The following is an 18,505-nucleotide window of genomic DNA, read 5'->3' as shown; positions in this document are numbered from 1 at the left end:
AGAGAGAGAGGTTAGAGATGGTGGTGTATATATAGAGAGAGGTTAGAGATGGTGGTGTATATATAGAGAGAGGTTAGAGGTGGTGGTGTATAGATAGAGAGAGAGAGGTTAGAGGTGGTGGTGTATAGATAGAGAGAGAGAGGTTAGAGGTGGTGGTGTATAGACAGAGAGAGGTTAGAGGTGGTGGTGTATAGACAGAGAGAGGTTAGAGGTGGTGGTGTATAGATAGAGAGAGGTTAGAGGTGGTGGTGTATAGATAGAGAGAGAGAGAGGTTAGAGGTGGTGGTGTATAGACAGAGAGAGGTTAGAGGTGGTGGTGTATAGACAGAGAGAGGTTAGAGGTGGTGGTGTATAGATAGAGAGAGAGGTTAGAGGTGGTGGTGTATAGACAGAGAGAGGTTAGAGGTGGTGGTGTATAGACAGAGAGAGGTTAGAGGTGGTGGTGTATAGACAGAGAGAGAGAGGTTAGAGGTGGTGGTGTATAGACAGAGAGGTTAGAGGTGGTGGTGTATAGATGGAGAGAGGTTAGAGGTGGTGGTGTATAGACAGAGAGAGGTTAGAGGTGGTGGTGTATAGACAGAGAGAGAGAGGTTAGAGGTGGTGGTGTATAGACAGAGAGGTTAGAGGTGGTGGTGTATAGATGGAGAGAGGTTAGAGGTGGTGGTGTATAGATAGAGAGAGGTTAGATGTGGTGGTGTATAGATAGAGAGAGAGAGGTTAGATGTGGTGGTGTATAGATAGAGAGAGAGGTTAGAGGTGGTGGTGTATAGATAGAGAGAGAGGTTAGATGTGGTGGTGTATAGATAGAGAGAGGTTAGAGGTGGTGGTGTATAGACAGAGAGAGGTTAGATGTGGTGGTGTATAGATAGAGAGAGAGGTTAGATGTGGTGGTGTATAGATCGAGAGAGAGGTTAGAGGTGGTGGTGTATAGATAGAGGTTAGAGGTAATTAATTATTATCCGTGTGTGTGTCTGAGCGTGTGTGTGTGTGTCTGAGCGTGTGTGTGTGTGTCTGAGCGTGTGTGTGTGTGTCTGAGTGTGTGTGTGTGTGTCTGAGTGTGTGTGTGTGTGTCTGAGTGTGTGTGTGTGTGTGTCTGAGTGTGTGTGTGTCCTTACGTCCAGTACATACTCCTGGATGATAGCGTGGATGATGATGGCCACCAGCATGTAGAAGAAGATCGTAGCCAGATCCTTCAGCCCGTGGTGGAAGTGGTTCACCACGCTCTCCTCTGATAGGCCTTCTGATAGGGAGACACACAAAGCATTTCGCCTTAATAAACCCTTTATACCCTACTGTCTCTGCTGGACCATCTGATGGGAGTATTTTGCAAGTGAAATGGACAGATTGGAGACAGGGGGAAAGATGAATCGATAAGAGAGTACATGTCAAACGGTATAACCACACCAAGGTCCCACTGTCGGAGCCGGCACTATAACCACCAGACCACACCAAGGTCCCACTGTAGGAGCCGGCCCTGTAACCACACCAAGGTCCCACTGTAGGAGCCGGCACTATAACCACCAGACCACACCAAGGTCCCACTGTCGGAGCCGGCCCGATAACCACACCAAGGTCCCACTGTAGGAGCCGGCCCTATAACCACACCAAGGTCCCACTGTAGGAGCCGGCCCTATAACCACACCAAGGTCCCACTGTAGGAGCCGGCCCTATAACCACACCAAGGTCCCACTGTAGGAGCCGGCACTATAACACCCAGACCACACCAAGGTCCCACTGTAGGAGCCGGCCCTATAACCACACCAAGGTCCCACTGTAGGAGCCGGCCCTATAACCACACCAAGGTCCCACTGTAGGAGCCGGCCCTATAACCACACCAAGGTCCCACTGTAGGAGCCGGCACTATAACCACCAGACCAAGGTCCCACTGTCGGAGCCGGCCCTATAACCACACTGAGGTTCCACTGTCGGAGCCGGCCCTATAACCACACTGAGGTCCCACTGTCGGAGCCGGCCCTATAAGCACCAGACCAAGGTCCCACTGTAGGAGCCGGCACTATAAGCACCAGACCAAGGTCCCACTGTAGGAGCCGGCACTATAACCACCAGACCAAGGTCCCACTGTAGGAGCCGGCACTATAACCACCAGACCAAGGTCCCACTGTAGGAGCCGGCACTATAACCACCAGACCAAGGTCCCACTGTAGGAGCCGGCACTATAACCACCAGACCAAGGTCCCACTGTCGGAGCCGGCACTATAACCACACCGAGGTCCCACTGTCGGAGCCGGCCCTATAACCACACCGAGGTCCCACTGTCGGAGCCGGCCCTATAACCACACCAAGGTCCCACTGTAGGAGCCGGCACTATAACCACACCAAGGTCCCACTGTCGGAGCCGGCCCTATAACCACACCGAGGTCCCACTGTCGGAGCCGGCCCTATAACCACACCAAGGTCCCACTGTCGGAGCCGGCCCTATAACCACACCAAGGTCCCACTGTAGGAGCCGGCACTATAACCACCAGACCAAGGTCCCACTGTAGGAGCCGGCCCTATAACCACACCGAGGTCCCACTGTCGGAGCCGGCACTATAACCACACCAAGGTCCCACTGTAGGAGCCGGCACTATAACCACCACACCAAGGTCCCACTGTAGGAGCCGGCACTATAACCACACCAAGGTCCCACTGTAGGAGCCGGCACTATAACCACACCAAGGTCCCACTGTAGGAGCCGGCACTATAACCACCAGACCAAGGTCCCACTGTAGGAGCCGGCACTATAACCACACCAAGGTCCCACTGTAGGAGCCGGCACTATAACCACCAGACCAAGGTCCCACTGTAGGAGCCGGCACTATAACCACACCAAGGTCCCACTGTAGGAGCCGGCACTATAACCACACCAAGGTCCCACTGTAGGAGCCGGCCCTGTAACCACACCAAGGTCCCACTGTAGGAGCCGGCACTATAACCACCAGACCAAGGTCCCACTGTCGGAGCCGGCACTATAACCACCAGACCAAGGTCCCACTGTAGGAGCCGGCACTATAACCACACCAAGGTCCCACTGTAGGAGCCGGCACTATAACCACCAGACCAAGGTCCCACTGTAGGAGCCGGCACTATAACCACACCAAGGTCCCACTGTAGGAGCCGGCACTATAACCACCAGACCAAGGTCCCACTGTAGGAGCCGGCACTATAACCACACCAAGGTCCCACTGTAGGAGCCGGCACTATAACCACACCAAGGTCCCACTGTAGGAGCCGGCCCTATAACCACACCAAGGTCCCACTTCAGACAAACATACATGTAGCATTTATTAAGGTTTCAAAGCCTTTACAAAGGCCTTCATGGATGCTTTAAGAAGGGTTTAGAACCACATACCACATGCTACATGCTACATATAACAAGTGAGGAAAAGGTTTCCTCAAGCTGAAAAGGCAACTTGACTAGGAAATACCTGCCTGACCTGCTACTCAAGTAATTTAGCTGAAAACACCAGCCTGTTAAATGAATGACAGAGGGCTTATGAGCATCGTAAACTGAATATATGTCCCAAATGACACCCTATTCCCTATGTAGTGCACTACTTTAGACCAGGGTCCATAGGGCTCTGATTAAAAGTAGTGCACCGTGTCAGGAATAGGGTGCCATTTGGGAAGCGGCCTGCCAAGAATATCTGCTCTTCAAATAAAATCCGACATCACGAAACACATTCCATCAGCACCTCGCACATGACTTCAAATATAAGTCAAAGTAGAGTAGGAAGTAGAACTGCTAGGTTTAAGTAGTACAGGATGTAGAACTTTTAGGATTACGTAGAGCAGGAAGTAGAATGGCTAGAATAAATGAGTTTGGAGCCCCACTGTTATAGAATGAGTGTTACAAGGAGGAGTTTGTAGAAAAACAACTTTTTCCCTATATAGCGCACTACCCAATAGGCCCTGGTCAAAAGCAGAGCACCACATATGGAATAGGGTGCCATTTGGGACACAGGCGAGGCGGTGATGCTGTAGCCTGTAGTAAACCCTAGCCCCAATTCTTCCCGGACAACCTAACAGGAGAACATTATAAATCAAGGAGACTAAATGTAGCATCACGGGGGGGGGGGGGGGAAGAGTGTTCTAGAAGTGGGAAGAGTGTTCTAGAAGTGGGAAGAGTGTTCTAGAATTGGGAAGAGTGTTCTAGAAAAGTGTTCTAGAAGTGGGAAAAGTGTTCTAGAAGTGGAAGGCCAATAGAGTAGAGTTCTATTCTGTAACCCCAGAGGAGAATCCTTCTGATTCTAGAACCACAAATGTATATTCTAGTTATAGGCTGCCTAGTTAAGTTTCTACACTGACAGAATAACAGGCAAAGTAGGTCCAGACACACTGACAAATAGGTGGGTAAGAAATGAGGATGTCACGAGGAAATGTTTTGCTTTGTCATTCATTCAAAATAAAATGTCATGAAAAAAAATGTATGAAAGCAAAAGAGGAAGTCGATATAACCTCCATATCGGAGCATACAGTTGACCACGTAAAATTAAATTAAAAATCAATTTAAAATATATAATTTGCTAAAAGTTAATATGGGGAAGAATATAAAAGTTAAACTCACCATTTTCAGAGATGGTAACGTTGTATTGGACAGTGATGAACAGCACTGCAACCTTCGAGGTGACCTGGATCACAGAGGGGCCAAGGGAGAGGATTGTTTAGACATAAAACACAGGATTAGCCCCGCCTAACCCCCAGTACGGCCCCGCCTAACCCCCAGTACGGCCCCGCCTAACCCCCAGTACGGCCCAGCCTAACCCCCAGTACGGCCCAGCCTAACCCCCAGTACGGCCCAGCCTAACCCCCAGTACGGCCCAGCCTAACCCCCAGTACGGCCCAGCCTAACCCCCAGTACGGCCCAGCCTAACCCCCAGTACGGCCCTGCCTAACCCCCAGTACGGCCCTGCCTAACCCCCAGTACGGCCCGGCCTAAACCCCAGTACGGCCCTGCCTAACCCCCAGTACGGCCCAGCCTAACCCCCAGTACGGCCCCGCCTAACCCCCAGTACGGCCCCGCCTAACCCCCAGTACGGCCCCGCCTAACCCCAGTACGGCCCCGCCTAACCCCCAGTACGGCCCCGCCTAACCCCCAGTACGGCCCCTCCTAACCCGCCAACCCCAGTACGGCCCCGCCTAACCCCCAGTACGGCCCCGCCTAACCCCCAGTACGGCCCCGCCTAAACCCCAGTACGGCCCCGCCTAACCCCCAGTACGGCCCCGCCTAACCCCCAGTACGGCCCCGCCTAACCCCCAGTACGGCCCCTCCTAACCCCCAGTACGGCCCAGCCTAACCCCCAGTACGGCCCTGCCTAACCACCAGTACGGCCCAGCCTAACCCCCAGTACGGCCCCGCCTAAACCCCAGTACGGCCCCGCCTAACCCCTAGTACGGCCCCGCCTAAACCCCAGTACGGCCCCGACCCCAGTACGGCCCCGCCTAAACCCCAGTACGGCCCCGCCTAAACCCCAGTACGGCCCCGCCTAACCCCCAGTACGGCCCCGCCTAACCCCGAGTACGGCCCCTCCTAACCCCGAGTACGGCCCTGCCTAAACCCCCAGTACGGCCCTGCCTAAACCCCCAGTACGGCCCAGCCTAACCCCAGTACGGCCCAGCCTAACCCCAGTACGGCCCAGCCTAACCCCAGTACGGCCCAGCCTAACCCCCAGTACGGCCCAGCCTAAACCCCAGTACGGCCCCGCCTAACCCCCAGTACGGCCCCGCCTAACCCCCAGTACGGCCCCTCCTAACCCCCAGTACGGCCCCTCCTAACCCCCAGTACGGCCCCGCCTAAACCCCAGTACGGCCCCGCCTAACCCCCAGTACGGCCCCGCCTAACCCCCAGTACGGCCCCGCCTAACCCCAGTACGGCCCCGCCTAAACCCCAGTACGGCCCCGCCTAACCCCCAGTACGGCCCCGCCTAACCCCAGTACGGCCCCGCCTAACCCCCAGTACGGCCCCTCCTAACCCCCAGTACGGCCCCTCCTAACCCCCAGTACGGCCCAGCCTAACCCCCCAGTACGGCCCTGCCTAACCACCAGTACGGCCCAGCCTAACCCCAGTACGGCCCCGCCTAAACCCCAGTACGGCCCCGCCTAACCCCTAGTACGGCCCCGCCTAAACCCCAGTACGGCCCCGACCCCAGTACGGCCCCGCCTAAACCCCAGTACGGCCCCGCCTAAACTCCAGTACGGCCCCGCCTAACCCCCAGTACGGCCCCGCCTAACCCCCAGTACGGCCCCGCCTAACCCCAGTACGGCCCCGCCTAACCCCGAGTACGGCCCCTCCTAACCCCGAGTACGGCCCAGCCTAACCCCCAGTACGGCCCTGCCTAAACCCCCAGTACGGCCCAGCCTAACCCCAGTACGGCCCTGCCTAACCCCCAGTACGGCCCTGCCTAACCCCCAGTACGGCCCGGCCTAACCCCCAGTACGGCCCAGCCTAAACCCCAGTACGGCCCAGCCTAAACCCCAGTACGGCCCCGCCTAACCCCCAGTACGGCCCCGCCTAACCCCCAGTACGGCCCCTCCTAACCCCGAGTACGGCCCCTCCTAACCCCGAGTACGGCCCCTCCTAACCCCGAGTACGGCCCAGCCTAACCCCCAATACGGCCCTGCCTAAACCCCCAGTACGGCCCTGCCTAACCCCCAGTACGGCCCAGCCTAACCCCCAGTACGGCCCAGCCTAACCCCCAGTACAGGGGATCCCTACTGTAAACGGGATCTCGTTCCTCTATGGGACAAACCGATAAGCTTCTCCTAGCTATGGTTGGTTAAGCAGGAAAACAAAAACTATTTACAAAACAAACATAATTTTGGCAACTTTAAAAATGTTTATTTTGATGCGCTAATACCTCGTATGTACATTTACGCCACAATTCTACCCAGTGCGTTATTTATGACAGGTTTATAACGTTAACAACAAACCAGTAAACAAAGCTACGTCATGGATCTGAGTCGCAGGGTGAGCTCCCTGTTAGAGGAGGACAGAGCAAGCTTCTATGTCACATCAATACATCGATGCGTTATTCATCATGAGGTTTCTCTGCATGGGCTTAGTAACAATAGGTTTGGTTCCCTCGTTGGAACAAGAAATAAAAACCGCATAAAATATTAAACTGTCCCAGTTCCACTTTTTCTGAATTCACCCTAGTAAACATGAAGCAAAAAAAATACAACTGTGTAAACCAACAATACATTTTTTAAAAAACACAAATTGTTTTAAAACGTAAACTGTTCACTTTGTAAAATGAATTGCGATTCTTGGGACTTTTACAGAATATAACTTTAGATTTTTTAATGAATGGGGGGGGGTTACCCACAAACGATGACAGCGCTCACGGTCGCCCAGTGATTGCCACGTAACACTTGATCTGCGCATAGGAAGAATCATCCCCGTTCTCCTAGCAGCAGGATGTTATGCTGGCAGGACGAGCTAGGATTTTTCTCCCTTCAGAATAAGAGTCCCTTTGCAAAGATATGCTAAACTTTGGGAATATCGAATATTTTTTTGCAGACTAGTCCAGTACAACTGTTTCACAGCATCGATACCACCTTTTTTTTTTTTATGGATAATTTGAGTTTTCATACCAACATTTTTGAAAGTTCACAAATATTGGTATGTTGAAAGCTATTGTCTAGGCTGTATTTAAATAAATATACTTTTAATAAAATACAAATATGTTGAATATGAATTACTCAATAGCCTGCTAAACTTAAATGTGTCTCTTGTGCTAGGTTTAACACAGGTTTAACACAGCGTGTAGGTGACTCCACCCACTGCACTGTAATAGACTGTACTTTGACTTGTGGAGAGAGAACTTTTCTTCCCGGCTCAGTTAAAGTGGAGATGTACTCAGTAGGGTCTCTACTAAGCAAATGTGTAGTTTTGGAGGGGGACTGCGTTGTTCATATCCAGCATCACTTTGTTCTACCCCCCCTCCCCTAATAGCAATATGCTAATAGACTGAACATGGGATACAGATTTGTTTGTAGAGAACTTTTTTTAAAACCTGAAATATGACTTGGTTCAACTATTTAGTCTTTTACATGGCTTTCTTGCACTGACTGAATTTGACATTTTATGAATGAATGACATTTTATTTTAGTGTCAAATCCCTAGTTGGCAACCCATCCCCCTTGTGGGATGAATTGACACATAAACAAACATAATAATTCACATTTCTTCAGCCGGTTTACTCTGCATCACATAAAGAGTGAAAAAAATGTAAGGAGAAAAATCAATACGTAATAGTAAAATAAGGTTATCCAAACTATAATTATATCCCTAGAGCAGTAAAATAATGTACATACAGTTGAAGTCTGAAGTTTACATACACCTTAGCCAAATACGTGTAAACTCAGTTTCACAATTCCTGACATTTAATCCTAGTAAAAATTCCCCGTCTTCGGTCAGTTAGGATCACCACTTTATTTTAAGTATGTGAAATGTCAGAATAATAGTAGAGAGAATGATTTATTTCAGCTTTTATTTCTTTCATCACATTCCCAGTGGGTCAGAAGTTTACATACCCTCAATTAGTATTTGGTAGCATTGACCCAAGTTAAACAATTTAAAGGCAAATGTTTCGGGTAGCCTTCCACAATAAGTTGGATGAATTTTGGTCCATTCCTCCTGACAGAGTTGGTGTAACTGAGTCAGGTTTGTAGGCCTCCATGCTCGCACACGCTTTTTCAGTTCTGCCCGCAAATGTTCTATAGGATTGAAGTTAGGGCTTTGTGATGGCCACTCCAATACCTTGAATTTGTTGTCCTTAAGCCATTTTGCCACAACTTTGGAAGTATGCTTGGGGTCATTGTCCATTTGGAAGACCAATTTGCAACCAAGCTTTAACTTCCTGACTGATGTCTTGAGATGTTGCTTCAATATATCCACATAATGTTCCTGCCTCACAATGCCATCTATTTTGTGAAGTGCACCAGTCCCTCCTGCAGCAAAGCACCCCACATGATGCTGCCACCCCCATGCTTCACGGTTGGGATGGTGTTCTTCGGCTTGTAAGCCTCCCCCTTTTTCCTCCAAACATAACGATGGTCATTATGGCCAAACAGTTCTATTTTTGTTTCAACAGACCAGAGGACATTTCTCCAAAAAGTACAATCTTTGTCCCCATGTGCAGTTGCAAACCGTTGTCTGGCTTTTTTTATGACGATTTTGGAACAGTGGCTTCTTCCTTGTTGAGCGGCCTTTCAGGTTATGTCGATAAAGGACTTGTTTTACTGTGGATAGAGATACTTTTGTACCCGTTTCCTCCAGCATCTTCACACAGTCCTTTACTGTTGTTCTGTTGTTATACAGTGAATTATAAGTGAAATAATCTGTCTGTAAACAATTGTTGAAAAAATTACTTGTGTCATGCACAAAGTAGATGTCCTAACAGACTTGCCAAAACTATAGTTTGTTAACAAGAAATTTGTGGAGTGGTTGAAAACCAGTTTTAATGACTCCAACCCAAGTGTATGTAAACTAGTTTTAATGACTCCAACCCAAGTGTATGTAAACTAGTTTTAATGACTCCAACCCAAGTGTATGTAAACTAGTTTTAATGACTCCAACCCAAGTGTATGTAAACTAGTTTTAATGACTCCAACCCAAGTGTATGTAAACTAGTTTTAATGACTCCAACCCAAGTGTATGTAAACTAGTTTTAATGACTCCAACCCAAGTGTATGTAAACTAGTTTTAATGACTCCAACCCAAGTGTATGTAAACTAGTTTTAATGACTCCAACCCAAGTGTATGTAAACTAGTTTTAATGACTCCAACCCAAGTGTATGTAAACTAGTTTTAATGACTCCAACCTAAGTGTATGTAAACTAGTTTTAATGACTCCAACCTAAGTGTATGTAAACTAGTTTTAATGACTCCAACCCAAGTGTATGTAAACTAGTTTTAATGACTCCAACCCAAGTGTATGTAAACTAGTTTTAATGACTCCAACCTAAGTGTATGTAAACTAGTTTTAATGACTCCAACCTAAGTGTGTGTAAACTAGATTTAATGACTCCAACCTAAGTGTATGTAAACTAGTTTTAATGACTCCAACCTAAGTGTATGTAAACTAGTTTTAATGACTCCAACCCAAGTGTATGTAAACTAGTTTTAATGACTCCAACCCAAGTGTATGTAAACTAGTTTTAATGACTCCAACCTAAGTGTATGTAAACTAGTTTTAATGACTCCAACCCAAGTGTATGTAAACTAGTTTTAATGACTCCAACCCAAGTGTATGTAAACTAGTTTTAATGACTCCAACCCAAGTGTATGTAAACTAGTTTTAATGACTCCAACCTAAGTGTATGTAAACTAGTTTTAATGACTCCAACCTAAGTGTATGTAAACTAGTTTTAATGACTCCAACCCAAGTGTCTGTAAACTAGTTTTAATGACTCCAACCCAAGTGTATGTAAACTAGTTTTAATGACTCCAACCCAAGTGTATGTAAACTAGTTTTAATGACTCCAACCTAAGTGTATGTAAACTAGTTTTAATGACTCCAACCTAAGTGTATGTAAACTAGTTTTAATGACTCCAACCTAAGTGTATGTAAACTAGTTTTAATGACTCCAACCCAAGTGTATGTAAACTAGTTTTAATGACTCCAACCCAAGTGTATGTAAACTAGTTTTAATGACTCCAACCCAAGTGTATGTAAACTAGTTTTAATGACTCCAACCTAAGTGTGTGTAAACTAGTTTTAATGACTCCAACCTAAGTGTATGTAAACTAGTTTTAATGACTCCAACCCAAGTGTATGTAAACTAGTTTTAATGACTCCAACCTAAAGTGTATGTAAACTAGTTTTAATGACTCCAACCTAAAGTGTATGTAAACTTCAGACTTCAATTGTGTATATAAATACAGAAAAATGAACCCAGTCTGGCACAAAGAGAAAATTCACGTGAAAGACAAGCCTTCACACACACACACACACTACCACATAGAAGCTAAATATCTTATTCATGTAATTATTAGGTCTTTTATTCCAGGCTTTATCTAAATATTCTGCAAACGGAAATAAACAACAGACTATTTTTTTTCTTCTTAAATTTCTACTCATCACTCAGCCACATAATACCAGGGTATATCTGGTGGTCTGTCTCATCACTCAGCCACATAATACCAGGGTATATCTGGTGGTCTGTCTCCTCACTCAGCCACATAATACCAGGGTATATCTGGTGGTCTGTCTCATCACTCAGCCACATAATACCAGGGTATATCTGGTGGTCTGTCTCATCACTCAGCCACATAATACCAGGGTATATCTGGTGGTCTGTCTCATCACTCAGCCACATAATACCAGGGTATATCTGGTGGTCTGTCTCATCACTCAGCCACATAATACCAGGGTATATCTGGTGGTCTGTCTCATCACTCAGCCACATAATACCAGGGTATATCTGGTGGTCTGTCTCATCACTCAGCCACATAATACCAGGGTATATCTGGTGGTCTGTCTCATCACTCAGCCACATAATACCAGGGTATATCTGGTGGTCTGTCTCATCACTCAGCCACATAATACCAGGGTATATCTGGTGGTCTGTCTCATCACTCAGCCACATAATACCAGGGTATATCTGGTGGTCTGTCTCCTCACTCAGCCACATAATACCAGGGTATATCTGGTGGTCTGTCTCCTCATCACTCAGCCACATAATACCAGGGTATATCTGGGGGTCTGTCTCCTCACTCAGCCACATAATACCAGGGTATATCTGGTGGTCTGTCTCCTCACTCAGCCACATAATACCAGGGTATATCTGGTGGTCTGTCTCCTCACTCAGCCACATAATACCAGGGTATATCTGGTGGTCTGTCTCATCACTCAGCCACATAATACCAGGGTATATCTGGTGGTCTGTCTCCTCACTCAGCCACATAATACCAGGGTATATCTGGTGGTCTGTCTCATCACTCAGCCACATAATACCAGGGTATATCTGGTGGTCTGTCTCATCACTCAGCCACATAATACCAGGGTATATCTGGTGGTCTGTCTCCTCATCACTCAGCCACATAATACCAGGGTATATCTGGTGGTCTGTCTCATCACTCAGCCACATAATACCAGGGTATATCTGGTGGTCTGTCTCATCACTCAGCCACATAATACCAGGGTATATCTGGTGGTCTGTCTACTCATCACTCAGCCACATAATACCAGGGTATATCTGGTGGTCTGTCTCATCACTCAGCCACATAATACCAGGGTATATCTGGTGGTCTGTCTCATCACTCAGCCACATAATACCAGGGTATATCTGGTGGTCTGTCTCCTCATCACTCAGCCACATAATACCAGGGTATATCTGGTGGTCTGTCTCCTCATCACTCAGCCACATAATACCAGGGTATATCTGGTGGTCTGTCTCCTCATCACTCAGCCACATAATACCAGGGTATATCTGGTGGTCTGTCTCCTCATCACTCAGCCACATAATACCAGGGTATATCTGGTGGTCTGTCTCCTCATCACTCAGCCACATAATACCAGGGTATATCTGGTGGTCTGTCTCATCACTCAGCCACATAATACCAGGGTATATCTGGTGGTCTGTCTCCTCACTCAGCCACATAATACCAGGGTATATCTGGTGGTCTGTCTCCTCACTCAGCCACATAATACCAGGGTATATCTGGTGGTCTGTCTCATCACTCAGCCACATAATACCAGGGTATATCTGGTGGTCTGTCTCATCACTCAGCCACATAATACCAGGGTATATCTGGTGGTCTGTCTCCTCATCACTCAGCCACATAATACCAGGGTATATCTGGTGGTCTGTCTCATCACTCAGCCACATAATACCAGGGTATATCTGGTGGTCTGTCTACTCATCACTCAGCCACATAATACCAGGGTATATCTGGTGGTCTGTCTCATCACTCAGCCACATAATACCAGGGTATATCTGGTGGTCTGTCTCCTCATCACTCAGCCACATAATACCAGGGTATATCTGGTGGTCTGTCTCCTCATCACTCAGCCACACAATACCAGGGTATATCTGGTGGTCTGTCTCCTCATCACTCAGCCACATAATACCAGGGTATATCTGGTGGTCTGTCTCCTCATCACTCAGCCACATAATACCAGGGTATATCTGGTGGTCTGTCTCCTCATCACTCAGCCACATAATACCAGGGTATATCTGGTGGTCTGTCTCCTCATCACTCAGCCACATAATACCAGGGTATATCTGGTGGTCTGTCTCCTCATCACTCAGCCACATAATACCAGGGTATATCTGGTGGTCTGTCTCATCACTCAGCCACATAATACCAGGGTATATCTGGTGGTCTGTCTCATCACTCAGCCACATAATACCAGGGTATATCTGGTGGTCTGTCTACTCATCACTCAGCCACATAATACCAGGGTATATCTGGTGGTCTGTCTCCTCATCACTCAGCCACATAATACCAGGGTATATCTGGTGGTCTGTCTCCTCATCACTCAGCCACATAATACCAGGGTATATCTGGTGGTCTGTCTCCTCACTCAGCCACATAATACCAGGGTATATCTGGTGGTCTGTCTCCTCACTCAGCCACATAATACCAGGGTATATCTGGTGGTCTGTCTCATCACTCAGCCACATAATACCAGGGTATATCTGGTGGTCTGTCTCATCACTCAGCCACATAATACCAGGGTATATCTGGTGGTCTGTCTCCTCACTCAGCCACATAATACCAGGGTATATCTGGTGGTCTGTCTCCTCACTCAGCCACATAATACCAGGGTATATCTGGTGGTCTGTCTCCTCATCACTCAGCCACATAATACCAGGGTATATCTGGTGGTCTGTCTCCTCACTCAGCCACATAATACCAGGGTATATCTGGTGGTCTGTCTCCTCACTCAGCCACATAATACCAGGGTATATCTGGTGGTCTGTCTCATCACTCAGCCACATAATACCAGGGTATATCTGGTGGTCTGTCTCATCACTCAGCCACATAATACCAGGGTATATCTGGTGGTCTGTCTCATCACTCAGCCACATAATACCAGGGTATATCTGGTGGTCTGTCTCCTCATCACTCAGCCACATAATACCAGGGTATATCTGGTGGTCTGTCTCCTCATCACTCAGCCACATAATACCAGGGTATATCTGGTGGTCTGTCTCCTCACTCAGCCACATAATACCAGGGTATATCTGGTGGTCTGTCTCCTCACTCAGCCACATAATACCAGGGTATATCTGGTGGTCTGTCTCATCACTCAGCCACATAATACCAGGATATATCTGGTGGTCTGTCTCCTCACTCAGCCACATAATACCAGGGTATATCTGGTGGTCTGTCTCCTCACTCAGCCACATAATACCAGGGTATATCTGGTGGTCTGTCTCCTCACTCAGCCACATAATACCAGGGTATATCTGGTGGTCTGTCTCCTCACTCAGCCACATAATACCAGGGTATATCTGGTGGTCTGTCTCCTCACTCAGCCACATAATACCAGGGTATATCTGGTGGTCTGTCTACTCATCACTCAGCCACATAATACCAGGGTATATCTGGTGGTCTGTCTCCTCACTCAGCCACATAATACCAGGGTATATCTGGTGGTCTGTCTCCTCACTCAGCCACATAATACCAGGGTATATCTGGTGGTCTGTCTCATCACTCAGCCACATAATACCAGGGTATATCTGGTGGTCTGTCTCCTCACTCAGCCACATAATACCAGGGTATATCTGGTGGTCTGTCTCATCACTCAGCCACATAATACCAGGGTATATCTGGTGGTCTGTCTCATCACTCAGCCACATAATACCAGGGTATATCTGGTGGTCTGTCTCCTCACTCAGCCACATAATACCAGGGTATATCTGGTGGTCTGTCTCCTCACTCAGCCACATAATACCAGGGTATATCTGGTGGTCTGTCTCCTCACTCAGCCACATAATACCAGGGTATATCTGGTGGTCTGTCTCCTCATCACTCAGCCACATAATACCAGGGTATATCTGGTGGTCTGTCTCCTCATCACTCAGCCACATAATACCAGGGTATATCTGGTGGTCTGTCTCCTCATCACTCAGCCACATAATACCAGGGTATATCTGGTGGTCTGTCTCCTCATCACTCAGCCACATAATACCAGGGTATATCTGGTGGTCTGTCTCATCACTCAGCCACATAATACCAGGGTATATCTGGTGGTCTGTCTCCTCACTCAGCCACATAATACCAGGGTATATCTGGTGGTCTGTCTCCTCACTCAGCCACATAATACCAGGGTATATCTGGTGGTCTGTCTCATCACTCAGCCACATAATACCAGGGTATATCTGGTGGTCTGTCTCATCACTCAGCCACATAATACCAGGGTATATCTGGTGGTCTGTCTCCTCATCACTCAGCCACATAATACCAGGGTATATCTGGTGGTCTGTCTCATCACTCAGCCACATAATACCAGGGTATATCTGGTGGTCTGTCTACTCATCACTCAGCCACATAATACCAGGGTATATCTGGTGGTCTGTCTCATCACTCAGCCACATAATACCAGGGTATATCTGGTGGTCTGTCTCCTCATCACTCAGCCACATAATACCAGGGTATATCTGGTGGTCTGTCTCCTCATCACTCAGCCACACAATACCAGGGTATATCTGGTGGTCTGTCTCCTCATCACTCAGCCACATAATACCAGGGTATATCTGGTGGTCTGTCTCCTCATCACTCAGCCACATAATACCAGGGTATATCTGGTGGTCTGTCTCCTCATCACTCAGCCACATAATACCAGGGTATATCTGGTGGTCTGTCTCCTCATCACTCAGCCACATAATACCAGGGTATATCTGGTGGTCTGTCTCCTCATCACTCAGCCACATAATACCAGGGTATATCTGGTGGTCTGTCTCATCACTCAGCCACATAATACCAGGGTATATCTGGTGGTCTGTCTCATCACTCAGCCACATAATACCAGGGTATATCTGGTGGTCTGTCTCCTCATCACTCAGCCACATAATACCAGGGTATATCTGGTGGTCTGTCTCCTCATCACTCAGCCACATAATACCAGGGTATATCTGGTGGTCTGTCTCCTCACTCAGCCACATAATACCAGGGTATATCTGGTGGTCTGTCTCCTCACTCAGCCACATAATACCAGGGTATATCTGGTGGTCTGTCTCATCACTCAGCCACATAATACCAGGGTATATCTGGTGGTCTGTCTCATCACTCAGCCACATAATACCAGGGTATATCTGGTGGTCTGTCTCCTCACTCAGCCACATAATACCAGGGTATATCTGGTGGTCTGTCTCCTCACTCAGCCACATAATACCAGGGTATATCTGGTGGTCTGTCTCCTCATCACTCAGCCACATAATACCAGGGTATATCTGGTGGTCTGTCTCCTCACTCAGCCACATAATACCAGGGTATATCTGGTGGTCTGTCTCCTCACTCAGCCACATAATACCAGGGTATATCTGGTGGTCTGTCTCATCACTCAGCCACATAATACCAGGGTATATCTGGTGGTCTGTCTCATCACTCAGCCACATAATACCAGGGTATATCTGGTGGTCTGTCTCATCACTCAGCCACATAATACCAGGGTATATCTGGTGGTCTGTCTCCTCATCACTCAGCCACATAATACCAGGGTATATCTGGTGGTCTGTCTCCTCATCACTCAGCCACATAATACCAGGGTATATCTGGTGGTCTGTCTCCTCACTCAGCCACATAATACCAGGGTATATCTGGTGGTCTGTCTCCTCACTCAGCCACATAATACCAGGGTATATCTGGTGGTCTGTCTCATCACTCAGCCACATAATACCAGGATATATCTGGTGGTCTGTCTCCTCACTCAGCCACATAATACCAGGGTATATCTGGTGGTCTGTCTCCTCACTCAGCCACATAATACCAGGGTATATCTGGTGGTCTGTCTCCTCACTCAGCCACATAATACCAGGGTATATCTGGTGGTCTGTCTCCTCACTCAGCCACATAATACCAGGGTATATCTGGTGGTCTGTCTCCTCACTCAGCCACATAATACCAGGGTATATCTGGTGGTCTGTCTACTCATCACTCAGCCACATAATACCAGGGTATATCTGGTGGTCTGTCTCCTCACTCAGCCACATAATACCAGGGTATATCTGGTGGTCTGTCTCCTCACTCAGCCACATAATACCAGGGTATATCTGGTGGTCTGTCTCATCACTCAGCCACATAATACCAGGGTATATCTGGTGGTCTGTCTCCTCACTCAGCCACATAATACCAGGGTATATCTGGTGGTCTGTCTCATCACTCAGCCACATAATACCAGGGTATATCTGGTGGTCTGTCTCATCACTCAGCCACATAATACCAGGGTATATCTGGTGGTCTGTCTCCTCACTCAGCCACATAATACCAGGGTATATCTGGTGGTCTGTCTCCTCACTCAGCCACATAATACCAGGGTATATCTGGTGGTCTGTCTCCTCACTCAGCCACATAATACCAGGGTATATCTGGTGGTCTGTCTCCTCACTCAGCCACATAATACCAGGGTATATCTGGTGGTCTGTCTCCTCACTCAGCCACATAATACCAGGGTATATCTGGTGGTCTGTCTCATCACTCAGCCACATAATACCAGGGTATATCTGGTGGTCTGTCTCCTCACTCAGCCACATAATACCAGGGTATATCTGGTGGTCTGTCTCCTCACTCAGCCACATAATACCAGGGTATATCTGGTGGTCTGTCTCATCACTCAGCCACATAATACCAGGGTATATCTGGTGGTCTGTCTCCTCACTCAGCCACATAATACCAGGGTATATCTGGTGGTCTGTCTCATCACTCAGCCACATAATACCAGGGTATATCTGGTGGTCTGTCTCCTCATCTCTCAGCTACATAATACCAGGGTGTATCTGGTGGTCTGTCTCCTCATCACTCAGCCACATAATACCAGGGTATATCTGGTGGTCTGTCTCATCGCTCAGCCACATAATACCAGGGTATATCTGGTGGTCTGTCTCATCGCTCAGCCACATAATACCAGGGTATATCTGGTGGTCTGTCTCCTCATCTCTCAGCCACATAATACCAGGGTATATCTGGTGGTCTGTCTCCTCGTCTCTCAGCCACATAATGCCAGGGTATACAGGTATCTGGTAGTCTGTCTCATCACTCAGCTACATAATACCAGGGTGTATCTGGTGGTCTGTCTCATCACTCAGCCACATAATACCAGGGTATATCTGCTGTGCTTTCTGGAATAAGAGCAAGTGTATATAGTGGTAGAAAGGGCAATAGGGGATAAAATGCATTTCATTCTCAATTTCTTGGAGGTCACAATAGTTACATAGTCTTTCCTCTTCCGTTTCACCACAATACCAGTTTCAATACGCAGAGGCAATATCCCTGATCTGACCCGTTTCAATACGCAGAGACAATATCCCTGATCTGACCTGAGACAATATCCCT

General features: G+C 47.8%; 1 protein-coding gene across 2 annotated transcripts in view; it reads right to left on the bottom strand.

Moving 5' to 3' along the window:
* The window catches only part of LOC115128017 (translocating chain-associated membrane protein 1-like 1), a 42,465-nt gene that overhangs the window by 16,382 nt on the left and 7,578 nt on the right, over nucleotides 1-18,505 (bottom strand). The window contains exons 2-3 of one of the 2 annotated variants that reach the window (XM_065019246.1): nucleotides 4,568-4,631; nucleotides 1,116-1,237 (exon numbers count right to left, since the gene is read on the bottom strand). In XM_065019246.1, coding sequence (XP_064875318.1) covers nucleotides 1,116-1,237; nucleotides 4,568-4,631 — 186 coding nt within the window. Of the gene's footprint in view, nucleotides 1-1,115; nucleotides 1,241-4,567; nucleotides 4,632-18,505 lie in introns of both variants that reach the window. The other variant, XM_065019245.1, reaches the window with a different exon arrangement.

The sequence above is a fragment of the Oncorhynchus nerka genome, linkage group LG6 (assembly GCF_034236695.1).
Source record: "Oncorhynchus nerka isolate Pitt River linkage group LG6, Oner_Uvic_2.0, whole genome shotgun sequence".
In the NCBI taxonomy this organism is placed as follows: domain Eukaryota; kingdom Metazoa; phylum Chordata; class Actinopteri; order Salmoniformes; family Salmonidae; genus Oncorhynchus; species Oncorhynchus nerka.
This window is presented reverse-complemented; position numbering and strand designations above follow the sequence as displayed.